This window comes from Orbicella franksi, chromosome 8, assembly GCF_964199315.1.
Source record: "Orbicella franksi chromosome 8, jaOrbFran1.1, whole genome shotgun sequence".
Taxonomy (NCBI): Eukaryota; Metazoa; Cnidaria; class Anthozoa; order Scleractinia; family Merulinidae; genus Orbicella; species Orbicella franksi.
In genome coordinates this window covers 11,601,571-11,614,017 of record NC_138152.1, presented here as the reverse complement: position 1 = coordinate 11,614,017, position 12,447 = coordinate 11,601,571, and the positions used below count along the sequence as shown (strand labels likewise).

Here is a 12,447-nt window from a genome sequence, read left to right as displayed (position 1 = left end):
GATTTTTCTTGGCTTGCTCTACTTTTAAACGAAGTCAGTTTTGCCGATCAAGAAGGGGCATTTGGGGATCTCACAGATTTCGATTTGATAGGTTGTTTTCTCTGTACGCGGGCTAGTTTTTCCCGCGTTTTTTTTTTTTTTTTCAGTCCTGCAATTGAGTATAAAAGTCGCAGATAACTTAAACTACGAGCTAGTGACGAGCAGTCGATTTTTCTTCCTGAAATCCTTCGCGTGATTGGAAAAGTTAAAACTATACTAATAAAAGAAACGAGAACTGAAATCGCAAGTTTAAGATCCAGTAATCAACTTTCTATTCTGATCGCTATGAATTTGTTAGCGGTTAGTTTTAAGGTCTTTCTGTGAAATCGGAGACAATGATTACCTGAGTATCCCTTCCTTTATTTCCATTACTCTTTTGCTTGATTGAGAGAAAATAAAGCGTCCCGCATGCGCGATGACCTCAATAAGCTTCAAAAACTAAACTCAGCTGAAAACACAGGGTTACGGTTTCTCACAGCAGGCAAGCTGAGAGGTTGTGTCAAGCTTTGTTAACACTTACAGAAAGGGAAGACATATGAAATTGTGCAATAAGACGTTCATCTGGAGAAAAGGGCCACTTTCTTTTCGCTTCAGTTGAATATTTCTGTATTTCAAAATTAACTTGCATAAGCGAAAGAGTGACTACTCGTAGTGTATTTTTTGGTATGCTTTGCAGTTCTACATTTAACGTACATGGCAGTGAAAGGAATGAAACGAATTCAATCCCAGGGCTTCCTCGGTTTTCGCAATATGGCGGGAGTTATGGCGGGAGAAGAACGTCGGGCCGGTTGCCTTCTCATGACATTGTAGCAATGTACTTCTACATGTAGCAAATGATGTCCTAGAAATAATTACGAAGATCCTCAGTTTTTTCCAATGGCGACCTCTAGCTCTATGAACGAGAAACTGGCGCCGATTATGGCTACGTTGATTGCAAGACGAAATCCAGAAAGGTAAGGTTGACGAACTCGTGCAAACTCTTAGCTGTCAGTGTGCATGTAACCTTCGGGGTTTTCTTAATTAAAGGTAGGAGATTGAATGAAGGAATGATACCGGTTTCGCCCCATGGCGAGTTCGCCCCCACCGAGTTCGCCTCCACTATAAAATTTTTATTTCGAGTTTGCCCCAAAATTTTGTGTCCGTGTTTACGTAGTTGTCATCGAGTTATTTAACGTTTTCGAAGAACCATGTCAGTCTATGTATGTTTATATTATCTCGCCATTAGGGAGTCTTGCCACCAAGAACCCCCGGTCGCCACCAAGCGAAGTCACCTCGCCACCAAGCGAAGTTTCCTCACCACCAGTATTCTAATAAGGCAGTGGATAAAAGAACGAGGAATAATCTTTATATGCCACTCGATCTGGCTGAGGGCAAACTCGATCAAGTTCAGTCGATCTGGGGGCGAACTTGGTGGGGCGAACTCGCCATGGGGCGAACTCGCCATGGGGCGAACTCGCCATGGGGCGAACTCGCCATGGGGCGAAACCGGCAGAAATGAATGAAGAGGTTAAATAAGTTTGCCAGTTATTTATTAAAATTTGTTTAAACCTTCCCAGAGACGTTTAAGGTGCACAATTACCACAAAATTTCGATAGTACATTATGTACCCGTTTACTACCGGAATCAGTAACCTTTTCTGGAGGTCGTTTACTTTCGCAGCCACAATTTTTTGACGTTACCTTGAGAGGTTCGCTTGTTTTGGGGTGGTGACTTTCAGAATTTCACGGTGATGGAGTTTTATTTTAATTGAATGCGAGCTTCTTTTATAATTGTACCAAGCTAAAGCTTATCAGAAGCTTTGTGAGTTACAGGATCAGCTAGTGTTCACCACAGGTAAGGCGAATCGTGTGTACGAAAGGCGTTCGCGGTCGAGTGTTGGTCGATACCCTCAATCAATGCCCTTGATCAACCCTCGATCCACACTCGATCGACCCTTGATCGAGACTTGATGCATACTTGAGTGACACTTGATCAACACCTCAGTTGACACTCAATCGACACTCCGTCGACCTCGCACTCGACAGTCAGCTAATTTTTGATTGATGCATAATATTAATGAGTCAGTCGCCGCTCTGCCAACTAGCAACCGACTGTTGATCAAGTGGCAATCAAGTGTCCACTGAGTAGCGATTGTGATGTTGATCCACACTCGACTACAGATGCCTTTTAAAAGTACATGTACTGTACACATGGTCCAGTAAGGCTACATCTGGATGGTCTTGTGGAAACAGCAGGAAGTGGGGTGTTGATTTGCTGCCATTAGCCCTTAGTTAATTGACCATTACAGTACAAGCTTTATTCCGCTGATTTGACATTTTTGGTGTGTTATACATTTATACAGTCTTAGTACTCAAGAACACCACACGTCGGCAAACCAAATGAAGAAACTTCTATGTGAGTTTATCAATAGCATATTGACTGATCTTGATGCAGGTAAGTTGCTGGACCTTAAACTTAACAGTACTTGTTTTGTTATACGGTGAATTTGGTCATATGCATATGACCTTCCTATAATTTCCATACAAGAACTCTGAACTCTGCCATCACCATCAATGAATCTTGCAAACAGAAATATACAAAATGGATCAAAATCTACTCATCACAACTCACAGAAATGACCTTTGAACCTTGCCGAAGTAAAGTTCTGTTTCCCGAGAAGTCAGTGAAGATCATAGATGCTAGCAACACACAAAACCATTGATTGAGCAGAGTTTTTATGGTATTGAAAGGCATAATAAAGTAGGAAGATTAAAGTGACAAGCTCTAAGTTTATACACAAAATGTCACAAACAGCATTCCTGTATTGCTTGCATTAGACAGGTGAAATACCAAACCAAGCACATGTATCGGAGTTCAATCTGCTATCTTCTTTATCCCTGAGAGACTAATATGTATTGTTTAGTTCTGGAAAATATCCATGTGCACTCCAAGGAGGTTTATTGAAACTTCCAAGAGGGGAGGGGGAGGGGAGGGGAGGGGAGGGGTCTCAAAGTAAACGTTTTTAAAAGAAAGTATGAACCAAACCTGAAGTTTCCATATAGGGATGGGGGGCTGGTGCTCAAACCAAAAAACCCTCCATGAGTCGGGGATGGACATTTTTCTGGAACATGTGTTACTTTTCGAGAGTGCTCTTATTATTATTATGTAAATAGAAGATACATGTACATGTAGGGGAAGGGGGTTGATAGAGATAACTTTTTGTTGTCAAAATTAAGTAGATCTGTAGGAGACTGTTAAAAGTTTATTATTTTCTGGCCAATAACACTTGTAAGGAAAAAAGTACAATAATGTAGGAGATGTACGTGTGTGTGTGTGTGTACATGTATTCATTTTTAGAGTACTGTAGCTGTTTGAATTTGTCTTCTTGTGTACATACAGTTGCTGCCCAGTTGTCAAGAAAGACTGGAGGTACCCCTCATTCCGAGATCTTTTGGCAATTCCTTCATCATTGCCTTGATGCCTTCCCAGAGTGCTTTGTTAGTTTAGAGCCCCAAAGTGCTCATGATGCCATACCTACCACAGGTGCTTCCCACAATGCAGTGCATGTGCAGGGAAACAAGATCTGTAGATCTGGAAAAGGTAAACAGCTTTTGGAACATTTCTGAAAAGTTTTAAAAATTGTATCTGTTATTGTCATTAGATGGGCCCAGGCTGCTAGAGGCTGAGGCCCATCCCATGCTCTGAAATGCTGCATTTATTCCTAGGAATGGCTTTCAAGGTCATGCCTTCTCATCTACCATAATGATGTAGGTGATGACGCTTGATTGGTTTGAACATAGAGGGAAGAGAGGGTTAGGGTGGCATACATGTACACAAGGGAAGGGGTGGGAAGGATGAAAAATTTAGGGGAATGTAACGCTTTTAAAAGTTAATTTATTGTCACTTTGATCAGGGAAAACCTCATTCTTTCGACACACTATTATTTTATAAACACTATTTTACAAAACTTGTTTTGTCCAAGACTCGACAGTTGATCGCCTTACAATTGAGGTTTTTTTTTTCATGCATAGCTACATGAATTGTGTTTTGATTGGAATATTGTATGGCAATCAACTGATGAGGTTTAATTAACAGAACTAGTTTAAGCCGTTTTATCGGATGGCCATTAGTGTACGTTTTTGCATGAGAGGTCACATACACTGTATGTTAATGAGTGTATTGAAAGTGAACACTGATCAAAATGATGTTTAGTAATACTCTCTTGGCCTCAACAAGTACTTTTTCACAGTATTATTTTATCGTGATTTCACTTTTTTGCAGTATTTACATCATGGATCCTCTCTAGGATTCTCTGTGTTCTTGCTGAGGCGGATTGTTCTCTATTACATGACAAGTCTATTTCAGCCATTCTATCGTTATTGCAGGTAAGGCTATGGTTTAATAATAATAATAATAATGATAATAATAATGATAATAATAATAATAATAATAATAATAATAATAATAATAATAATCCCCTTTACTTAGAGAGGGTGACACATGACAGTATGAACTGATAAACTAGTGGCCCTCTGTGCTAGACATCTGTGAGTAATTATAAAATAACTAAGAATGTTTGGACCTGTCCATTATTTGGACAATAGTTCTAAAAACTGAATTCAGTTCTTAATTGATAATAATTATCATTCAAGGTTTTAAGACCTGTCTGGAATCTTTATGTTTTGATCTTGGACTAGACATTGTCCTTGGGTAGCAGGTGGAGAACTGTTACAGTACCTGACACATTGCTACATGTGGGGGCTCAGTGAAACTTTTTAGGCATTTAGCATCACTTCCAAGGGTAGCGGTAAAACTTATATTCTCCAGCACTGTCATTAGGTTTTGAGTCACCCAACTGATCTTCACACCCATAACAAGTTTGTTATCTTTTGAGTGAATTATATCAACTGTATTCCAGTTCACCTGTAACATCAAGGGCCCATCAAACATACACGTTATGGCCCTTATGGACAGCCCTATCTGCCAAACTCATCTCTGATTTATGAGCCTGGAAAAGGTACTTGTACACAATGTGCATGTAAGGGATGGTGGAGTCAGGCGAGATATGTGCCTTGAGCGGAACAAGTGGGTATCCATGGCAATCCCGAGAGTGGCAACCATGAGGTGCTGCCACACCAACAGAATCAGTGGAGATACATACTTACCACAGAGCAGTTGGCAATTGAGAGTCAAAAGTAATCAAGTAACTTCCACTCGTGTTTCTATAACTCGATAGAAACACAGTGCATGTTTTCTATTTCTTAATTGGTACATGAAAGTTATTGTTTTGGTTCTACGACACTCAGTTGAAAATTGCTCTAACCTGCAATCAATAACATTTTTAAAAGGTTTCATGTTTTCGCTTTTCACTAAATTAAATCTGTATATGTACATGTATCTTATAAACAGCTGGTGAAAGGAAAAGACCTAGTTTTCTACAACAAGTGTCTCACTGAATTTGTTTCACTCTTGGAGGGTAAGTTTACACGTGTATAGTAGAGTATACATTGAACAGTTTTTAAATAAATTTAAATTTTTTTTTCAGATCCCACAAAATGTACAGTATGGAGGAGTTTCATACTATTTCATTTCATTAATTTTTGTAGCTTGGTACCATAACATGCACATGTAAAACAACAATCTTTTCTGATTGCTAAGCTCCTTGCAGAAATATTAGACTTGCTACAAGGTGACCCTTGTTAATCGAGGATGACTTTTTAAATTACAGTAAGTCTAGGCAGAAATATCTGAATCAAATTAATGCTGTTTATTTTTACCAGCAGTATAGTACAGAAATGTAATCAATGTGGATGTTGAAGTTCAATTTTACCCTTGGTACAATCTGGCATTTTCCCTTTTTCGGTGCATGGTAATATAATTTATGATAATAAATATAAAACAATGGAAAATACATGTACCAAGGGTATTGAATTGAACCACTACTGTACAGTGTACTGGTACTAGCCCTTTTCATTGTTAACTGCACTTATAACATTGTACAATAAATTATAATCCGGCATGTATGTGTGACAATTTTTCTTCCCTCTGCCTTGCGATGAGGGTTTTCCCTCTAATAAACGTTTACATAATTTTAATACAGTGAACTATTTTTATTTTTTCAGATCTACTAACTATAGATGAAAAGCTATTTTCTTCCAACTGTCCTCCTTTGGAGGCCTTGCCTCTCTACCTTAGCCATTTTCAGTTCACAGAGAGTAGTGACGATAAGGTAAAGTTATCATTAGATTATAGCATGGTAAAGTTTGCATAGGTCAGCACTTCTCTCTGGTTTTTGTGGCATGAAGCGACTAGGAGTATTTCTAGACTCTCCCCGTGATTACCCCCAGTGTCAAATACCCTGGTACCCATGTATACAACTAGGTGGAGAGGCACTGTGAGAGTAAAGTGTCTTGCCTAAGAACACAACACCATGTCCCCGGCACAACTCAAACTTTGGAGACAAGTGCACTAATCATGAGGCTGGCCATGCATCCTCAGATTATGGCATACTGTAATGTGAACATGTAAATTTCTTGTAAGTTTGAAACTGAAGAGTGGTTGCAAATTTCCAGTGGAGTGTCAGGCCTTGGAAGTATGGGGAGCAGGAAGTCTGCAATATGTTGTTGAGTCCTTTTAAAATTAAATTAAAATTAAAGTTAAAATTGTACTGTGGGATGCATAAAACCTTCTAATATATTAGAGGTTGATTAAAAGAGGGGAGGGTTTAGCCTGGATTCCCAAGGTGGTGGGAGCCAATCAGCAGATATACATTGTATGTGCAGAATAAAATTCTGTAATATTACCTAATTAATGCACATTTTGCGCAAGTGTCTTGAGTCAAGAAGGAAGAGACATGAACTTGAAGCGCTATTAAGGCAGGTAGTGAGTGCAATCTCTCCTGTCCCCTTACAAACTAAATGGCTGTACATGTACATGTACATGTACATGCACATGTAAAGTGGGGTTTCATTTCTGCTAATCTTGCAACTGAGGTGTCTGTTTGCTGTATATGTTTCAGGAGGAGCTGAACATGGTGAAGAAATTCATGTGTGTAAAGCATGCAGAAGATTGCTATGCTTTACAAGAAGCAGTAAGGTTTGTTGCATTCTTTGATATGTACAGCTGTTTAGTTATAGCGGTAGCTAACTTTTGAAATTACTGCTTTTAAGAAACAAGTTTACAACAACCATCGGATCATTGTGTACTAAAGGCGTCCATGATCGAGTGCCCATCGATACTCTCGATCTATATCCTCGATCGACATCTCAATCAATACTCAATCTAAATGTACATCCCGATCGATACTCGGTTGCTACTCTATTGACACTTGATCAACAGTCAGTCGATAGTCGGTTAAGTATTGACCGACTCATATGAATCGATTGAAAATTAGCTGACTCTCGACCAACTGTCGACCAAGATGTCGATGGAGTGTCAACTGAGGTTTCAATGGAGTGTCGATTGAGTATTATTGATCAAGGATATCGATTGAGGGTATCGATCAACATTCCACCGCCAATGCCTTTAGTACACATGATCCGAATCACCTAGCTATTCGTGTTGTCAATTAAAGAATACACATTCAGCTTTTACATTGAATGTAGTTATACAACCATGGATGCCCCTGGCCATGTGCAGAGAGGGGACAGGGTTTTAAAAGAGGTTTTGTTGGGGTTGATTATATTATGTTAGGCTCCCCTCAGTTGTCTATTATTTTACAACTGACCTCTGTCTATTTAGGTATCAATATTGTATATGACAGTATTCTAAATTTTTAAGTGTATCCGAAACATTATTAAAACATTAGTACGGAACAGTATTAATATTATGAAGACATTGATGATCATCGCAGTTATATACACATAATCATATGATCTTCCATATAATTATTGATTTGCAGTATAAAATAATAATTATTGTCTAGATGAATATCGCACACATTATTGCCTGCCTACAAGTAGTTAAAAAAAGTCTGCATACGAACCAAGTGGCCCATCAGGCCAGTGCTTATCTCCAGTTTCTGTAGCATGAAGTGACTCAGAGTATTTCTACTGCCCCCTGGATGGGATGCCAGTCCATTGCAGGGTTACTGCCAGCATTAAATTCACTGGTACAGTTACACACCTGGGTGAAGAGAGGCACTGTGAGAGGAAAGTGTCTTGCCCAAGAACACAAGAAAATGTCCCAAGCCAGTGCTCGAACCCAAACCACTAGATCCAGAGGCAAGCACACTAACCATGAGGCCATCATGTCTCCATGCCTACCTACATGTAGTTATAATAAAATAATTTATTGTTGTTTTTTACTTTGCAGTAAAATCATTGGCCATGTGATTAGTGATGTTTACCAGTTTGCGCAGAGCAGTGTGACAAGTTTATGGACAATCTCTTGCCAACTTCTTCAGACTGGTCTCTTGCGTATTAAACAGGTCTGTTTCTGAGAGGCTAAGTATGTGACAGCAGTAAAAAATGAGTACTTAAAGGACCCTGGTCATCCTCCACCATTTTCGATGCCATTGAAATTATTGATAATTATTGCATGGTGAGACGAAATCTTATTGCTTTACTGTAAGTTGTGTTCCTGAAAGTGTATGTTTGATTATCTTTTAGTATTTTCACAATGATTTCCTTCATTTAGACATGCTCCAAATAGAATTATTTTAATAGCCAAACTCTCGCATGTAAACAAAAACAAGTGTGTGGGTGACTAAGGCTCTTTAACATATTAAATTTACCCACTGTAGAAAGCCAGAGTTTTTAAAGGAAAAATAGTGTGAAGCAAAACTGGAATTTCCAGAGGGATGGGAGAGGGGACAAATAATAATAAACTGTGGGAGGGGTATAGATATTTTCTAAAATGACACAAATATTGCTTTCACGAAGTCTCTGCTACACATGTAAGAGGAATACCAGTAACACTCCGAGATCTTTAAAGATGATTTCCAGTCTGCATTGCACACTCTTGTGAGTTTGGTTAAGCTTATTGTTTTGTGAACATGGAAGACATCACAAAATGTAAACATTTTGCAACTACTTACATGAAGTAGAGTAAATTCAAAGTTTCATGTCGACCTCCATTATGAATGCAAAGCTTTATGCTTCATTCTTTCTCATATCACTTGATGAAACAACTTCGCAGCTGTAAAAATCAATGAAGCTGTTGGAAAAACAATTTGAAAGGCCTCAAAGATAAGGTATGTTTCATAACAAATAACATTGATTTGCATTTCATCGCATGAGACTTACTGTATGTAATGTCTATAAACATTAGGATGCTGGGACTGCGCAGTACGGACTGGAAATCATCTTTAAATTAAATCTTGTTCAGCTTTAAGCATTTTCTCCTTGGCTTAAAAATAATTTGCATTTGCCTACATTTAAGTTGTTTTGTTAGTCCAAAAATTGCTTTTAATCAGTTCACATAGTTGACACGAGTTTCAAATTTCACCCGAAAAAGTCACGTACATGTACGTCAGTCTTGCACCAAGCCATTCAATTATAGTCTTGAATGAACTCACCCTGTACTGCTTTTGTTATGCAGGAAGCACTGGATATATTAACTGGCTTGTTACCTTGGAGTGGACTGCCTAGTGTGCCTGTCCTGGACAAGTTTGTCAAATGTCTTTGTTCTTTGTTGGAGTTATTGGTGTCTGGAGTTTCTGGTAAAATACCAGTTAATGGAAGGTAAATAATTATAATATCTATACATGTATCTTGTCTAGGAGTATTAAGAACTACTCACCCTCTACTCCCAGCATGAAGTTAATTCGTACCCATTTACACAAATGGGTGTGGAGAGACACTGTGAGAATAATTAAAAGTGTCTTGCCCAAACAAGGACATGATGCAATGATTTCATGTACAAATTTTATCCTAATTTTTGGATCAAGTCTACTTTAAGCTACTTTTAAAATATTTCTTGCATAAATTCACAAATATGATGTGTCTTTTAGTTGCTTTACAAGCATATGAAGCAACTAAAAGACACATACATGTAAAGTGATATTCTTCTGGTTGCTTTTCACTACACCCTCTACGATAGATTACTGTACATGTGTCCAATTTGTTTTTATGCCACTCCTCATATACCCAGTTGGAGATGCCCTGTCTGGCAGGGCATCAAGCTATTCTCTGGCACTAGTAGATTCCGTCAGTAGCAGGTTTCTGTTTCTGGGTGGAGTTGCTTGCCACACCCAGCATACAATTTGGTGGGTCAGGGTGTTGTCTCCCTCGATGTCTCTTCCACAATCCAGTCCAGCATGGTTAAAATTGATGTTGCATTCTCTCTATGACTTAACCCACATACAACAAAAACAAAATACATCAATTCTGTTTTAATTTTTTTTCTTTCTGCAGAGAAAAGGTCACTGCTCTGGAGGTCAGTATTGCAAAGTGTTTAGAAGTCCTTTCCACACGCCTCTCGCCTGGAAAAAGCGATCATCCTCAACAGCCAGGTTCAACATCAGAAGGAGTCCTGTATGTCTTTCCTGCATGGCACGTCAATCACTTCTTGTTGAAGTTTAGGACTGCTCTTCATCGGGGTGGCCTACACAAATTTCTTACGAAAGAACTGAAGGTACTGCATGTGGCTTCACTATTACGGTAATACATGTACTATTGTAGTAATAGTACAGTAATTGGACTGTGTGGAGTACAATTCAGGGAGTAATCGATTTCAAATTTGGATGAGCATGCAGCGTGAGGCTGATTTGAAATTATGAGCATCGTTACTCCGTAAATTGTGCAACACAAGGTTTAATTACTTATTAATTATATCAATAATAAATTTTGAAATTAAAAAAGTCTTGTTTTGAGTAAAACCTAGCAAATTGCAGGGGAGTGACCTGCAATGGACTAGCATCCTGTCCAGGGGGAGTAGAAATATTCCTAGCCACTTGATGCTACAGTAACTGGGATAAGCTCTGGCAGCTATGAGCCAGTTGGCTCCAAGTCTTCACTTTCCTTCATTTCTCTTTTGAGTGTAAAAGCCTCTAGCACTTTCCATAAGTTTTAGAAACTGTAGGAAACATTAAAGGAAGCTACATAATATTGAAGCGTTTGTAATTGACATGCAAATGGCATAGGTATTCAATTGCAAAAATTTGAAATGGATATCTGAGGATACCCAGGCGTGTTATCGCGTGTCGATTATGTGACAAATAGATGTAGGCATGTGGAGAACCAATCAGGATCGGGAATTTTGTTAAAGGTACAATTATTAATGATGCAAAAGGACGATTTTCCCTTTTCTACACACAACTCAGCAGCTAGTCCTGTAGCTGACCTGCTCCCAGTTGATTCATAGCTCAGTCAGTAATGAATTTTGAATGGTCAGTTGCTTGTTAAAGCATTTATTAACAAGAAATATAAGGAGTAACATAATTCGATGTTTTGATGTATCCAACATTATTATCAAGAATAAATATCATTGAATTTCAAAGTTGTTAAACGAGTTGAGTTATGAATATCATTAGGTGGCATTCCTGTGTGCGTTGCTTGCTGTTTGTCTGCCCTGTTGCTTGCTGTTTGGCATCCATTTGTCATTCATTTAAGATTGATAGGATGTCAATCAAATGCCTGGGATAATCCATTATTCAACCATTCAAATGACTGCTGCTGGCAGCCAAAAGTACAACTTCACAGCTTTGTGTGTTATTGAAAGGCAAAAGTAATTTTAAATACATACACATAGACAAGTAACATTAATTTAGTAGGTTATTTTCACATTCAAATTAAATGAAACGTGCTTCATTCTGTCACTATTAATCAGAGGTGATTTCAAATTAAGCTGTTCAATTTATGACTGAAATTTCAACACACTTTGTACAGCTGTAAAGGCATAATTTGCCAAAATCTTATACAGCTTGTTCAAATACACAACTTTATTGGCTACATGTATGTACACAGAACGGTCTCTACATGTATATCTATTTTTTTCTAATTCTGATTTTTTTATTTTTAGAGAGCTGTCTGCCAGTTTGTTGCCCATATATACAGGAATGTACCAATCAACACAGGACGCACAGTTCTTTTATCACAATATCGTGTCAGAGACGAGATAAATGAATGGCTGGTTGGTTACACTGGTTACGAACCACAGCAACAGGTAATTGGCTTGGTTGTGACGGGAATGCACTCAATTGAGGGGTTTGCTGTTAAAAATGGAAGCCCCTGGGTTACTATAGCATCTAATAAGCTCATGAGACTGTCAAAGTACATGTTACAATGGACAAGTTTTTTAATCCCAGGGTTGTCCACTTATGCAGGGCTGGTCTTCTTATATGTGTTTGTGTATGTATGTACTTTTTATGTACATGTATACATGTATGTCCGATTGGTGCTTTACAGAGTGGTGCACACTCTGCTTTTTTGTTTGGATAAAATAAGTCGACTCTCGACTGACTGTTGATTGAGATGTCGATGGAGTGTT

At 38.5% G+C, this 12,447-nt stretch overlaps 1 protein-coding gene across 2 annotated transcripts in view; it reads left to right on the top strand.

The window, feature by feature from the left end:
• The first annotated feature begins 516 nt into the window (after nucleotides 1-516).
• Nucleotides 517-12,447, top strand: part of LOC145495874 (serine/threonine-protein kinase atr-like) — a 59,443-nt gene continuing 47,512 nt past the window's right edge. For both annotated transcript variants that reach the window (XM_081475466.1, XM_081475465.1), the window contains exons 1-11: nucleotides 517-992; nucleotides 2,381-2,472; nucleotides 3,418-3,618; nucleotides 4,300-4,403; nucleotides 5,428-5,494; nucleotides 6,141-6,247; nucleotides 7,037-7,113; nucleotides 8,332-8,446; nucleotides 9,559-9,701; nucleotides 10,374-10,593; nucleotides 11,980-12,123. In XM_081475466.1, coding sequence (XP_081331592.1) covers nucleotides 916-992; nucleotides 2,381-2,472; nucleotides 3,418-3,618; nucleotides 4,300-4,403; nucleotides 5,428-5,494; nucleotides 6,141-6,247; nucleotides 7,037-7,113; nucleotides 8,332-8,446; nucleotides 9,559-9,701; nucleotides 10,374-10,593; nucleotides 11,980-12,123 — 1,347 coding nt within the window. In that variant the 5' untranslated portion in view covers nucleotides 517-915. The remainder of the gene's footprint in view (nucleotides 993-2,380; nucleotides 2,473-3,417; nucleotides 3,619-4,299; nucleotides 4,404-5,427; nucleotides 5,495-6,140; nucleotides 6,248-7,036; nucleotides 7,114-8,331; nucleotides 8,447-9,558; nucleotides 9,702-10,373; nucleotides 10,594-11,979; nucleotides 12,124-12,447) is intronic.